The following is a 14,899-nucleotide window of genomic DNA, read 5'->3' as shown; positions in this document are numbered from 1 at the left end:
GTGTCCATGAAGCACATAGGTGCATGTTTGCATGCACGGGGAGAACAAGGAGACTCTTCAGAGCAGTTTTAAATTATCCTTATAGCAGTTGACAGTTTTTCCCCCTGCAAATAATGCTGGGTGTGACTTTGAACTAAACTCACATTTAAACCCAGAGAGGGATCCGTGCCGATGGGAAGAGGGCGTAAAAGGGATTTGGGATGAAGCATGGGTTTGCTGAAATAAATGGAAAAGGATGAGTTACCTGTGGGACACGCCTCCTACTCAGGTGGAACAAATAGCCGCGTCATGCTGACCTTTACCTGTACACCCCTTTCTTGTCGTGCAGGATGTTGTGAATGTCTGGTGGTCATGGACAGGGGGAACAATGGGGTGAGTGAGTACTACTCAACTGTGATATTTTTTTAGTGACGGATCCGTAAAGCTGTCATGATGCATGGTTCACTTAATGAGACCCCCGAACCCCAATCTGGAGTGGTTGTGTGCTAACCTCAAAATGTACTTTACAATGTAATTGTTGTCAATAGATTCACATTTGTTTTCAACCTGATAAAGTTGTTATGTTTTATACATTATATACATTAATATCTACACTTTTGTTTTTTATTCGGGACATCCATAGAGTGGAATTGTGTATGTTTCTTGTCTTCCTGTCTGCTGTTCAGATTGGAAAGCAGGACCTCACACCAAGTTTATTTCAAGTTGTATTTATTTCATTTTATTTTATTCCAGCAGCGTGACAACATGTACCCCTTATAATACAGGGCTTTGGGAATTCAATATTTACGTATTTTCAAGAAAAAGCTGAATTGATATTTTTTAAAGGACAACCGACGTCACTTTTTTATTTTTTAACTGATATCAGAAAAACGTTTTATAGCATCTAAAATACCCAAAACATGCAGTATGATATTTTATTCATATGCAAAACACCAATAAAAATGACTTAAAGTGTCCAAAATTTGCAAAAAAATGAGCTGCGAATTGGGCATTTTCAGAAAGTCCCGCCCCCAGTTCGTGACGTCACGCCAAGACGTCTTGCATTGCTGGAGAATCCAAACAATGGCTTCAGATTCGGACAATATGCTTTCTTGTTACACATCCAGTTATGAATATGATTCAAATAGTTGTGAAGAGGAAAGCATACCTGTTTGCAATCGATTAAATAATTTATCCATGTCATTTTGAGGCAACATTGGGGAGGAAATCGACCACCAGAAAAGAGGCACAAAAAAAACTCCTGTGGCCACCTCCGTTTCCACAGGCTGCTAAATTCCTTATATGGAGCTTGGACGTCCTCTTCTGGCAGCTTTTGGGTGCAACACGGTTTTCAGACCAAACATGTACAGCAAAATACATTGCCGTGATGGAAGGACTGCTACAATGTGTCTTTTTTTTCGGTTAGGGGCATTCCTTTAGTGACTCTTCACCAACTCAAACACAGGACTTCCTGAATATTCAGAGCGAGTCTGAAAACGTAAAATATAGCTATATGCGGTGGAATCTTATTAAAATACGCTCAGTAGAAGTCATTTGAAGCCATTTTACAAATTATGGACACAACTTGTCCGGAGACGTTGGTTGTCCTTTAAAGAAAAAAAACACTATAATATTGACAAAAATAAAACCTTGTTTCGTCAGGAGAAAAAAGCCATAATCTTACAGGAATAAATTTGCATTTATATAGAATTAAGTTGGAAGACATGATATGACAGCGAATGTTTAACAAAGGAAGACAATCGTATTGTTCTAATTGATTTTCAAAATGTATTTTCCGGTCTATAAATGCACCGGATTATAAGGCACACCTTCAATGAATGACATCTTTTAAAACTTATTCCATATATAAAGCACACCTTCAATTATGTACATAATTTTAAACCTTTCCAGATATAAAATGTGCTGCATTATAAGGCACACCTTCAACGAATGACATATTTTAAAACGTTTTCCATATATGTACATCCTGTGCAGTTGTCGCAATAGATTATAAAGCGCATGGTCAGTTTTTGAAAAATGTAAGGCTTTTTCAGTGCACATTATTGTGCAGAAAACACAGTGCAGTCTTCTACTCATAATAGTATGTATGCTCTGTATGCAGGTTAGTGAAAATAAAAGAAAAATGTCAAATGTACATGATTTTGCATCACAATCAAAACAGATATTATTTGGGCTAACGAGGAATTAGATAATTATGTTTATGTTATGTGCAACATAACCTGCAATTACAAGAGTTATGTAGGCCTGTTTATTATTTTATTTTTTTTCAATAACACAGCTAAACATAAAAAAGCTTTCCAGCACATCAGCTTTGAAATGACAAAAATGAAGTAAAAATAATAATAACATATTAAGCAATAGGCAGGCCAGTAGTCCAGATGTTAGCATGTTGACATCACAGGGCAGAGGTACTGGATTCTAATCCAGCTCCACCCTCCCTGTGTGGAGTTTGCATGTTTCCCTTGGGTGTCCGTGGGGTTTCTCTGGGTCCTCCGGTTTCCTCCCACATTCCAAAAACATGCATGGCAGGGTGATTGAACACTCTAAATGTACCCTAGGCGTGAGTGTGAGCACAGATGGTTGTTTGTCTGTGTGCCCTGCAATTGGTCCAGGTTGTCACCCGCCTTGATTTGCCCTGGATCACATCACGGTGCAGAATTACGTAACCATACCTCCATATTGTGGCCAGTGAATGTACAATAAGTGACAGTATTTTAATAATATCTGAAACTTCATTCAATATTTCCAGCTTTGGATTTCACATGCCATGTGAATAGCCTGGTGTTGTAAATCCAACAAGGAGATGACGAATGATGGAGAAAGCACGTGGTCCACTCCGGGACCCTCAGCCGCTCCCTCCAGCCACACCTGCTACAAGAGCGCTCTCATATTCGGCTTCCTTTTCCTTCTCGGAGTTGGTGTCTTTGTAGGACTGCTTATCGGTGATGGTTTCTTCAATCCCAACATCAAATACTGTACATACAATACATTTTGCGATATGTTTTGCACATTTTTTGTCCCCTCTGTGAGTGCAGCATACCTGATACAGGAGCATCATTACTTCATGGAGACAGTTGAGCTAAAGGGTCTCAAGCATGAACCGTCTCTTCAGGATCCAAACTCGGGTTTCTCTTTAGTACTGACATCTGTACTAAAGTCAAAGGTATCAGGCAGGCTTTTCCCGCAATACAGTTCATCTCATCTCATGTCATGTGACCATTCACGCAAAAATGCTCATAATTGCTTTCACAGATCCAAAACGTTGTTGCTTCCTCATCCATGTCGCATCACTATGTCGACTGTAATATTATTTCTTTTGGGTACGTTGATCAGACTACAAGAATCACACCTTTTAATTATTTTTAGGGAGATGGAATTGGTGCATTTTTCCTTCATTTTTTTCTCCTTCAGCAACATGAATGGAGATGTGATGGCAACATTCAGGCTGGTCTTTGCGGTTTCCAAATTTCAGCAGTATTCGGAAAACTTCATTCAGGACTTGCTGAGGGCGGGGCTTACCTCGATGATGCACGGCAATCCGTTGGAGGTTCCCGAGTTTGGACACATCAACGCTATCGTCTTACTGGGTTGGACACAATAGTCATCTGTTCACTCTCTGAAGCTGGCCTCGATGAGCCATTGTCTTGGACACATTTCACGTGGGTTTAATCCTTGTCCTTTCTACCCAGGTGCCAGTGGGAAGTCATTTTACAATATTGGATATGATACGCTGGGTGAGGGTGAGTGTATCATACTTGAAATACATTTCACTTGTGTGATATCAACTCATTCACTGCAATTCCCGAATTTGAAAAACATGATGTGGAGCGCCATTCCCAAATTTTGGGGCTTTTTGGTTTTTTCTTGCGGGGGGGAGTGCGTTTCAAGCTTCAGTCAGACCGCTGGCAATATTTTTCCCTGACACGAGTGGGCAGCATTTTCCTTTTGTACAGCCGCCCCCACTTTCAATGCAGATAACTCTACAACCAAGTAAGCTCAAAATACTTTTTTTCTGATGAAAGAAGAGTGGCTAAGGTGTCTTACGCTGTATTGAATGTTTATGTACCATATTTTCCGGTGTATAAGGTGCACTGGACTATAAGGCGCACCCCCGATGAATGGTGTATTTTCAAACTTTTTCCATATATAACGTGCGCCGGAGTATAAGGTGCACCTTTATTAAATAAATAAAAATTCCAGATATAATACATGGATATATAAAAGTTTTCCAAATATAAGGCATTATAAGGCGCTAAATTAGTGGCTGGGGTTACGCACTATTACTTCTCCAGGAAGTCGGTGACTGCTGACAGTGGTTCGGAGACCTGTTGTGGCTCAATATTACTTCACACACAAGGCGCGCTTAAATATAAGGTGCAGGGTTATCTTTTGAAGAAAATCAAGGCTATTGGGTGCGCCTTATCCACTGGAAAATACGGTAGTCCTAAAACGCAATATTCTGCAATTTGAGTGAAAATGACAAAACCCTTGCACTTTAATGGACACATATTTGCATACGTATTTGCAAATCGCCTGGCAGTGAATGCGTTAATATACAGTATTTGTGAATAGATACATACGCATTGCTGACTTGTTCAATGTCAGCAAAGGAATCGGGATGCCAAACGGAACGATAATGGAGAAAACACAACCCCGATCGATGACTTCATTGATTAAGCGTTGGCTCTGTATCTGTGTCTTCTCACTCTCTTAGATAGTTGCCCCGAGAGCGCCTTTAGCTGTGACAATGGCGAATGCGTCACCAAATTAAACCCCGAGTGTGACTTTGTGTCAGACTGCGCAGATGGATCTGATGAAGCCCGTTGCGGTAAACAATCCCTTTGCTCTTCTTGTTTGTCTTTGTCGCCCTGATTGACCTGATCCGATTCTTACCCCGCAGCTTGTGGCACACGGAGCGCCACGGGGAATCGTATCGTTGGCGGTGAAGATGCCCGACAAGGAGAGCTGCCGTGGCAGGTCAGTCTCCGGCTGCACGGGCAGCACACTTGTGGAGCCTCCATCATCAACGAAAGGTGGCTGGTCAGTGCAGCGCACTGCTTTGAAACGTAGGTGGATGGATTTACTTGACGTATTTCTAAGTCAAAGAAAGTTGCGCCTCTGAAATGTACTTAAGCATACGGAAGAGGATTAGGGCCACTGAAGAAAAAAAAATACGGTTGGCAAAATTCTGACTTTAATCTCAGAATTCTGACTTTATTCTCAGAATGTTGACTTTAAAGTCAGAATTATTTTCGTTGCGACTTTAAAGTCAGAATTCTGACTTTAAAGTCAGAATTCTGAGATTAAAGTCAGAATTTTGCCAACCGTATTTTTTTTTTCTTCAGTGGCCCTAATCCTCTTCCGTAGTTTCCTAACTGACACCAGAAAAACGTTTTATAGCATCTAAAGTACCCAAAACACGCAGGCTGATATTTTTAGTCAAATGCAAAACACAAATAAAAATGACTTAAAGTGTGCTAAAACTGCAACAAATTGTGCTGCGAATTGGGGATTTTCAGAAAGTCCCGACCCAGTTCGTGACGTCACCCCAAGACATCTTGCCTTGCTCGAGAATCAAAACAATGGCTTCAGCTTCGGAGAAGATTCTTTGTTGTTACTCATCCAGTTATTAATATGATTCAAATAGTTCTGAAGAGGAAAGCATAAATGTTTGCAATTGATTCAAGGAGTCCTCTCATAACAATTCGAGCCGTCAATGACAGCAATGTAGCACCCAGAAAATGCAGAAGATGGCGCCCAAGCTCTGTTGGAAATGGGCTGATTTGTCTGCTGGGAATTTGTGTCAGTGAATATCAAATAGTTGTCTTGGTGCAACACACAACGATTCACCATCGCGTTATTTATGTGTTTTCCTTCTAATTTCTAATAAAGGCATATCCAATCCAATATCCAATCCAACACGGATCAATATGAAGTTTTCTGACCCAAAAAAGTACCGCAAAATGCATTGTGTGTCTCTTTCTCGGTCAAGGGCATTCCAAACGTGACGTCACGTGGGGATCGTCATCAGTAGAAGTCATTTGAAGTGATTTTACAAATTATGGACACAACTTGTCTGGAGGTGTCGGTTGTCCTTTAAATGATCTTATCAAGCTCCTTGTTAAAGGGGTAGTTTGTATGTGCAATTACTTTACTGTACCTGTATTATATAAAAAAAGGCTCAATGGAAAAACTATCCAACACTGGCTGCCCCAGTGACTCTAATTTGGCTAATGTGAGAGGTAGCTGATTTTTTTTTATAGATCATATTTAGCCTACGCTCAAATATTCTCGTTTTTATAAATTTTACTATTGTTTTTAAATTATTGAAAGACTCTCCCTTTAATTAAAAAATGTGTCAGTCTCAGTGCATTCTACCATATAATTATTTATTCCACTTAAAATCTGCCACTTGATATATATTCATTAATTTAATTTTTAATTTGCTGCAGTGGTACATTTTAAGAAATATTTTGAAATAAAATACATCAAAAATTGTTTTAGTTAATATTTGTTAAAGTCTTTATGTTTACCTGAATTAGAGATAATACAACAACATTAAGAATGTGTGACTGAAATTCACCATTTGGCATGTTTTGCCAAAAGTTAGACTTTTTAAAAACCTCACCTGCAGTACAAATGATCCGTTCCTTTTAAATTTCAAATGTGACCCTGAACACCAAGTTCTGACCACTGCTGACATCCTTTACGAACACAATGTACATTGTTTGTACACTACGTTCAGCCACGCCATACATTCTGCTTTATTTCTCATTTTTAGCGCCAACGACCCCAAAGAGTGGACAGCCCTGGTGGGGGCCAGTTTGGTGAGCGGGGAAGAGTCTGAATCCAAAACAATTAACATTAAAAGACTGACAGTGTCTCCAGACTACAACCCCACGACCACCGACGTTGATGTGGCCGTGCTGGAGCTGGAGAGCCCTCTCACCTTCAGTCCCTACGTCCAACCTGCCTGTCTACCTGCCCCATCTCACGTCTTCGCTCCCGGCCAGAAATGCGTGGTGTCGGGATGGGGATCTCTGCACCAGTTTAGTTGTGAGTCATTCAGCAAATAATGTCAATAATGCAGCAGAGGATAAATTTAGTCCTTCTTGGTTGTGTTATGGTAGCGTTCAAGCCTGCCATCGCTAGTGCATATCAAACAATTTTTGCGCAATCCAAAGTAAAACACGTTAACTGCATCTATTTTAATGATTCTGACCAGTGAGAAATGTTGATTTTCTGATTTGGATTGAATGCTTATCAACGGATTTTCCAGTTGCTGTTAGAACTATTTCCACATTTTGGGAGATATTTACGTTTCATGACCAACCAATGCTTTATTTTTCTAATCAAATTTAATCCTGAATTTTTGATTTAAGAGCGTTAAAGAGCTAAGAGCCACGGCCAACACGACAGGCGTTCCTACGGACGAGTGAGCGCATGTTGCAGATTTTATGTTAACATATGTTAAATGGCTATTTTCGACAATTTTTGATGAACATTTTATCTGTTGACTTTCAGACAAAAAAAAGAACGTCAATCAAAAAATATTTCTAAAACTTTGGTCTTTTGATCTCACACACATTTTGCTCATATACTGTACACTTGATTATCATGTAGCTAATTCACCTATTCAAAACATTAGAAATATCTGTAATCCCTATGATCCAATGTAGTTTGGAACTACCTGAAACTAAAACTGCGATTAAAAAAGTAGATGCAGCTCGATTATGTTTCTTTACATTGTGGCGAATATGTTATAAAATTAATGTGAACGCACTCAACTTCAACTGTCTTTCAGCCGAGATCCCTTCCACACTGCAGAAGGCCTTGGTGAAAATTATCGACTCCAAGGTGTGCAGTAAACTGCCTGTATACAGAGGCTCAATCACTTCCAACATGATCTGTGCTGGATTCCTGCAAGGCAAGGTGGATTCCTGTCAGGTCAGGTTGTTTCTGGTCGTAACGATAGTGTGAGATAACCGTCCTTTCTTTTCTTGTAATAGTCCGTTGACATCTACAGTAAATCCAATCTAGGAAACCGTTCATGAATTTTCTGTACCCCTATTTGTCAGATCAATAATTACAGCATACTTTTCGCACCCTTCTTTTGCATCGCTATAACTGGACTTTGTATGATTTATTTCCAGGGTGATTCCGGGGGTCCTTTGGTGTGTGAGGGGCCTCCAGGGAGGTTCTTCCTGGCAGGGGTGGTCAGTTGGGGCGTAGGCTGTGCCCAGCTTTACAGGCCTGGTGTTTACTCGCGGGTCACCAAGCTCCGCGGCTGGATTCTGAGTCATGTTGACCCCAGGCTGGCGCATTGCTTCCCCAAACACGAGCTCACTTTGCCGGTCACCGCTCCAGCTGCCAGTGCTTCTAAATCTGCATTTCCCAAGACAGTCGCCATGGATGTAGAATCTGCCCCAGCACCTCCAGGTATTGTCCAAATCATCAATTGCAAATGTGAAATTGTTGTTTTTTTCTTTTGTTTCTAAACATACTTCCATTGTGTCTTTTAGTCATAAACTGCAGTGGAAACTTCCAGTGCAGTGACACTTCCTGTATCAACAAGTTAAATCCGGAATGTGACGGAGTCCCTGATTGCCCCAACCAGGCTGACGAAAGAAACTGCGGTTCGTTTAAAGATTTAGAGTCCAGTCTGAAACTTAATTCTGAGGAAGCATCTGAAGGGGATTTCATTTGTCATTTCAGACTGCGGGATGCGACCCGCGTTGGGCGGCAATCGGATTGTGGGCGGCGTGACGGCTCGCAGGGGAGAATGGCCTTGGATCGGCAGCCTCCATTACCAGAGGCTCCATCATTGTGGCGCCACTCTCGTGCACAGCAAATGGTTACTCACTGCCGCGCACTGCTTCAAAACGTGAGAAACCAGCATACTATCGTGCACGAAAAATCATCAAAACGAGATGTTTCAGTCCAAAATCAACCGATTACGTTCCTCTTAGTCGTCATCATTCTCTGCAGTCTGAGCATGCACCAAAAGAGACAACGGAAGGTCACCTCCTTTGACGCCATGGGAGGGAAGGAATATTAGAAAGAGGTTGTTAAGATGCGCTGCGGTCGCCTGCAACATACAACCGTAGAAAAAGAAAAAAAATAAGAGAAAACATTAAGGCTTGACCCATGTGTATTATTTTTTAGGCTGATACAGTTTCCCATATTTGGCAGTGTAAAATTCTGATCACGGTTCATCACCCAATTAATTTAAAATATATAGTAAATAATGGCTAAAATAATTAAAGAATAAACATTTGACTGTTTTAACAGACTTTGTCCTTTATCATATCTTTCAGTGACAGAAAAATGTAATACTTTCATTTCTTTTATTTGTTGTAAGGGGGGAATGTTTGAATGTCATTAGTTTGGCCAGACTATTAATCCGCCCAGCCCGAATAATATAATAATAATAATAATAATAATAATAACATTACATTTTATTTTAAGCACCTTTCAAAGCTCTCAGGGACACTTTACAGTCACAGATATATGTATGCAGTGGTGCCCTGAGATAAAGGTTTAATTCATTTCAAAACAATGTCTTTATCTAAATGCCCGTACCTAAAAAATCGCTCTTACCTCACTAACCTTTTTAAATAAAAAAAATAATGATAAATTGTTATTAAACTTTTCATTGAATTTTTTAATAAACAGTTAGAAAATGGAAAACATGGTCACATGTTTAAGGACATTGAACATAATCTGTTCCGGACATGAAAACAGAACATACATCACATAACCATCTCGATGAAATGTTTTACAATTCTTGCACTTCCGCATGTGCAATGTCCTGTTCACTCTGCCATATGAGAAAGGAAAAAAATCAAATAAAAATAAGAAATAAAAAATAATAATAATAATAACAATAATGAACAAAATTAATCCAATTTGAGTGAATTGGGGACATGAGGGTAATTTAACTATCTTTACCGTAATGTTTTCTGCGTACATTGTATTATTGGATTAGATTTACCTTTATTAGTCTCGCCCCAGCCACCTTAATCCAGTTTTTGACTGTTGGGGATTATTTTGTTAGCCATCTCCTTGTGGTTGCTGTCTTGGGACAAAAATGTATGAAAATGTCACCATTTCATTCCAGTTTCCAAAAACAAAATACAATATATTTTGAATGCATTTCTCAAATAGCACTATATGATATTGTACTTAATCAAAAACATACATTCACGAAAGACTTAACTCGAATAAAAAAAAAACTGTTTTGACACAATTCAATGACCACTATTCTATTACCAATGTTAGCCACCTGGGGGCGGTGTAAACCAGACGAACGGAGATTCTGTATAATTGACGTTTGTCCTTTATTTGTTATTTAAATTTGATTCGATTGTCATGCATTCCCAATGATGTCGGTATCCACTCGACTAACTTGAACTCCTACCCACAGCGATCCCAGCCCCATCCACTGGGCAGTGAGCCTCGGCTCTGTGCTGCGCTCCGGTGTGGGAGCCGTGGTCATTCCCATCCAGCGGGTGGTCATCCACCCAGCGTTCAACGGCACCAGCATGGACCACGACGTGGCGCTGTTGGAGCTGCTCATCCCGGCCCCAGTCTCTCACACCATCCAATCCGTCTGTCTCCCGTCACCGGCACACCGTTTCCTTGGAGAAGCTGAGTGCTACATCTCAGGATGGGGATCCATGAGGGAAGGCGGTAAGAAAAAAGTTTTTTTTTAACCAGTAAATCTAATCTCACTGGTCTAACTAAATCAGCCATATCAACTTTTGGCACAGCGTTCTGTTCTCCAACCAGAATCCTGACCGATTTTTTTTTCAATGTCATTGCTGTATAAATGACTCTCATATATGCTTCTCACTTGGAAGGTTCACTGACCAACCTGCTGCAAAAAGCACCGGTGAGGACCATTGAGCAAGCGGATTGCGGGCAGTCGTATGGAGACAACTTGACTCCTCACATGATGTGTGCGGGTTACATGGAAGGAGGCAGGGACACGTGTTTGGTAAGAGAAACCCATCGCTTCTTCTCTTATCACCCTTTGATCGTGAGCATAGAAAAAGCCAAATGCGCTAATTGTCGCTATCCGTCAATTGTTGTTTACTCAAAAAGAATGCGCTCAATAACTTTAATGTGAGTGCTGAACTTTTAGCCTTAAAACAATTATATTTTTAACAATAATTTTAATGATAGCCTGTCCATGTTAAGCGCTTTTTTGCAGTTTCAGCTGTTATTAAAGAACTATATCAGAATCAGAATCAGAATCATCTTTATTGCCAAGTATGTAGAACACACAAGGAATTTGTTTCCGGTAGAACACGCTGCACTAGTATCGTTGTCAAAAAAACTGCTAAGTGGCACTATACAGTTCCATTTTGGCTACTGTTGAAAGAGTTCAAAGAGTTAATGGCTTGGGGGAAGAAGCTGTTTAAATGTCTGCTGGATTTGGTGCGCATGGATCGGTAGCGCCTGCCTGAGGGGAGTAGCTGGAAAAGGTGGTGGGCAGGGTGCGGAGGGTCCAGTAGGATTTTCCGCGCCCTAGTTTGGATTCTTGCAGTGTGCAAGTCCTCGAGAGTGGGTAGGGCGGTGCCAATGATTTTTTCCGCCGTCCTAACTGTCCGTTGAAGTCGGATTTTGTCCATTTTTGTGGCGGCCCCGAACCAAACGGTGATGGAAGAACACAGGATGGATTCGATGACAGCCGTGTAGAAATGTTGCAGCACCTCCTGTGGCAGGCCATGCTTCTTTAGCAGCCTCAGGAAGTACATTCTCTGTTGGGCCTTTTTCAGGATAGAGTTGGTGTTGACCTCCCACTTCATGTCCTGGGAGACTGTGATTCCCAGGAACTTGAAGGTCTCAACGGTTGACACCAACTATATGAATCAATATTTATTGTATTGTAATAATTTAGAGATCTGTCTTGACTTTTTTTTCTCCAAGAAATACAGAAATATGGCACTTTCTATTTAATCATCTTATGTAAGAAAACTAACTTTCTTGTCTCTTCTCCCTCATCCAGGGAGACTCTGGGGGTCCTCTGACTTGTCGTGATGGCTCCGGCCAATGGTTTGTTGCCGGGGTAACCAGCTGGGGACATGGATGCGGCCGAGTAGGTTTTCCGGGAATTTACACACGAGTGACTTCAGTACGGAATTGGATATCATCATACCTGCCTTTCTGAATTGAGTGAGGTAAAAATACAGCAGTTTAAACCAACGCTGAGCCAAGTGGACACAATGACGTTCTTTATCAGGTCACCTTATTTGCCATTAACGTCAACCTCAGTCAATGCAGTAATGACTTGTGTGGCCTGTGTGGCCATGGGTGCTGTTTGTATCAGTTTTGCAATCATCTGAACTTTACTGGGCTATCCTCTCTTTCGGCATGTACTCAAGAAACAAGGGCAATCTGGAACTATTTCTCACGGGCAATGAGAAAGCAAAGTTGCATTTATTCAAACAGAAACTAAACTATGAGGCAGACATTCACTTTGCTACACGATGCTGGTTAAATTTGATAAATTCAGTTTGATCCTCAAATAGCTGAATACCAAACATTACCACATCCACTCAATTGAAGAGTCGAGGGATAGTAACAGGCACAGAGCTACGATGCTAATTGCTCAGCTAACCTAAGACATCCAAGCAATTGTAAAACACCGGGATAAGTGATTTGGTGACTGAGTGCACTTTTCCCAGATGTCCCGCTGGAACCACATTAAAGCAGAGCATATCAAACTTTGTTTGTCAAGATAGTCAGCAGTTTAATTTTAATAATAATAATAATTATTATTATACATTTCACTTATAAGCGCCTTTCAAAACTCTCAAGGTCATTTTACAGTCACAGGATAAGTTTTGCTGTGGGTGAGCAGCAGCAGCCACACATGCCGGCGTTCACTCAACCCGGAAGTAACTCAACTAGATAGAAAGCTAGCTAGCTAATAGATAGCTAGCTAGCTAGCAAATAGCTAGCTAGGTCGATAGCTAGCAAGAGGCCAAATTCAGCTCACCTCTAAAAGGTTTTACTGGTTCATCTTGAAATTTCATACAAAACCTGAGTATGCTCACAACTTTTTCTGAGTAATGAAAAGTCAGACTTCATGATGGCGATATTTTAAGTGTCTTGTGAGAAAATTATACAAAACAATGCTCTACACGTAATGAACTCATTCGCTGCCATTCCCGAACTTATTCTGGATTTGAAAAGTGTCACATTGAGCGCTATTCCAGAATGTGTTTGAGTTTTTGTTTTTCTTGCCTGAGGTTGCCGATAAAGCGATGGTCAGACCTCTGGCAATGTTTTTGTTTCCTTCCACAAGGGGGCAGCATTTGCCTTTCATCCATGTTGGCGCTTTGTCACAGCTGCAGCTGTTGTTCGAGCGCTATATAAATCAATATGTATGCTTTGTGTTGTATTTTGTACAGCTGCCCCCGTTTGAAGCTCAGGTAACTCAAGAAGCATAAAACAGGAATTAACTCCTTTTTTTCTGATGAAAGAAGAGAGTCTAGGTTTCAAATGCTGTATTGAATGTTTATGTGGTCCTAAAACTCAATATTCTGTGCGTCCGGCAATTTGAGTGAAAATGACAAAAATTCTGGCATTGGAGTGGACACATTTTTGCACATTGTCTGGCAGTGAATGAGTTAAACAGGTCAGGAAATTAATTACTTCATCAAGAGTGACCGAGAACATCTGAAGTATACGATAAATATTTATGGTATGGAACAAAAGTATGCAGCATCCATGAGGAACCTGAGAACATCATGTTACCTCAGACCTCCGTCAATAAGCAGTGGTCAAACAAAGGAAGAAAGACCAGAAAAAAATGAGGTGTAGGAAGGGAAGCACATTCACATGCGAGCTCTTTCCTTCTGTAATCTAGAGTTATATGTTCGGGAAACAGTATTCCACGCATCCATATACCGGTCCATGCACATGGCGATGCATTTCTGTAAAGTCAAAACAGAAAGAGAGAGATTAATAAAGATACATGTATTTGTCAAGATGATTATGCTATTTTTAGGGAGAAAAGAGTGGGACAAATGAATTGAACTACTGTAATAAATACTGTAATAATTTTTTCATGCGTGACTGTACCTGCTCTGAGTTGTCCAGTGTACTTCCGGGTTTCCCTATACACTTTTTGAAGCATTTGTCTGTCATTCTCTGAAACGCCACACAATAGAACATTATGTTAATCTACCATTAAGTCTTACTTTTCCATAGTGTTACTCATCAACACTGGCAGTCGTGACAGTTTTAACGATATAATGAAGCAAGCGTGTTTCTATTCAAAGACGAAAATAACGGAGAAACGCTCGACACCAAAGAGTGGTTATTTTACGCTTTGACGGATGATGTCAACGGTGAGAATTGCTAGCTTCAAACTGAGCCTGCAATGCTTTTTACCTGCAGCAGTTCCTGTGCATTCGCCACCGCAATTTGAACTTTAACCTGCTCCATAATCGTGCCGGTGTCCATTTTACCGCCTGCCCCACCGGCTGCAAAGTCCGAACCGAAGCTGTCCATCGCTGGAAGAGAATCGTGTAATATTTTAGTTGCGAAAAGGCCGTCGGAAAACGCACGTGACGCAAGGACTGAAAGTTAAGCTAACGTAGGATTCCTACCGGTGCCCTTGACACTAACGGAATATGAGTGTCGTCATTTCCGGTAGATTTACGACTGATGTGGGATATGTAGTTATTTTGCGATTGTATCACTTGATATGTATTACATCGTCCACTAGGTGACAACATAGTCCTCTACAAAACATTCAAACGTTTGTGTGTTCGAATCAGACGTTTTCAAAATCTAATATCTTCTTTCAAGGTGATGAAGTGCGTTGTCTTGATATTCCTCTTACTCTCTCTCTCTCTCTCTCTCTCTCTCTCTCTCTCTCTCT

General features: G+C 40.7%; 2 protein-coding genes and 1 long non-coding RNA gene across 3 annotated transcripts; 1 reads left to right on the top strand and 2 right to left on the bottom strand.

The window, feature by feature from the left end:
* Positions 1–727: 727 nt before the first annotated feature.
* On the top strand, positions 728–12,596 carry tmprss9 (transmembrane serine protease 9). The gene is made up of 14 exons (XM_089001350.1): positions 728–3,163; positions 3,253–3,320; positions 3,412–3,587; positions 3,690–3,740; positions 4,715–4,828; positions 4,901–5,066; positions 6,782–7,056; positions 7,805–7,947; positions 8,154–8,439; positions 8,523–8,636; positions 8,716–8,884; positions 10,427–10,692; positions 10,863–10,999; positions 12,014–12,596. Exons 1-14 carry the CDS (start codon positions 2,804–2,806, stop codon positions 12,173–12,175), a joined length of 2,487 nt encoding a protein of 828 aa, XP_088857476.1. The 5' UTR covers positions 728–2,803; the 3' UTR covers positions 12,176–12,596.
* Positions 2,850–3,827, bottom strand: LOC148895708 (uncharacterized). Its single transcript, XR_016115605.1, has 3 exons — positions 3,520–3,827; positions 3,041–3,151; positions 2,850–2,973 (listed from the first exon to the last, which is right to left on the bottom strand). It is a non-coding gene; the product is annotated as an uncharacterized LOC148895708 (long non-coding RNA).
* Positions 12,597–12,732: 136 nt separating the features above from the next.
* timm13 (translocase of inner mitochondrial membrane 13 homolog (yeast)) lies at positions 12,733–14,641 on the bottom strand. The gene is made up of 3 exons (XM_089001351.1): positions 14,407–14,641; positions 14,095–14,163; positions 12,733–13,946 (listed from the first exon to the last, which is right to left on the bottom strand). The coding sequence occupies exons 1-3, from the start codon at positions 14,524–14,526 to the stop codon at positions 13,848–13,850; spliced, it is 288 nt and encodes a 95-aa protein (XP_088857477.1). The 5' UTR covers positions 14,527–14,641; the 3' UTR covers positions 12,733–13,847.
* Between the last annotated feature and the right edge of the window lie 258 nt (positions 14,642–14,899).

This window comes from Hippocampus bargibanti, linkage group LG07 (genome assembly GCF_051943395.1).
Source record: "Hippocampus bargibanti isolate YZ-2025 linkage group LG07, ASM5194339v1, whole genome shotgun sequence".
Lineage (NCBI taxonomy): Eukaryota > Metazoa > Chordata > Actinopteri > Syngnathiformes > Syngnathidae > Hippocampus > Hippocampus bargibanti.
This window is presented reverse-complemented; position numbering and strand designations above follow the sequence as displayed.

Excerpts from the sequence above, each read along its gene's own strand:
- tmprss9 (XM_089001350.1), top strand. The coding sequence starts at position 2,804 with ATGACGAATGATGGAGAAAGCACGTGGTCCACTCCGGGACCCTCAGCC. Across the intron at positions 7,948-8,153 it reads GCAAGGTGGATTCCTGTCAG|GGTGATTCCGGGGGTCCTTT; the intron begins GTCAGGTTGTTT and ends ATTTATTTCCAG. Across the intron at positions 8,440-8,522 it reads ATCTGCCCCAGCACCTCCAG|TCATAAACTGCAGTGGAAAC; the intron begins GTATTGTCCAAA and ends TGTGTCTTTTAG.
- timm13 (XM_089001351.1), bottom strand. The coding sequence starts at position 14,526 with ATGGACAGCTTCGGTTCGGACTTTGCAGCCGGTGGGGCAGGCGGTAAA. Across the intron at positions 14,164-14,406 it reads ATGCACAGGAACTGCTGCAG|AGAATGACAGACAAATGCTT; the intron begins GTAAAAAGCATT and ends GTGGCGTTTCAG. Across the intron at positions 13,947-14,094 it reads CACTGGACAACTCAGAGCAG|AAATGCATCGCCATGTGCAT; the intron begins GTACAGTCACGC and ends TTGACTTTACAG.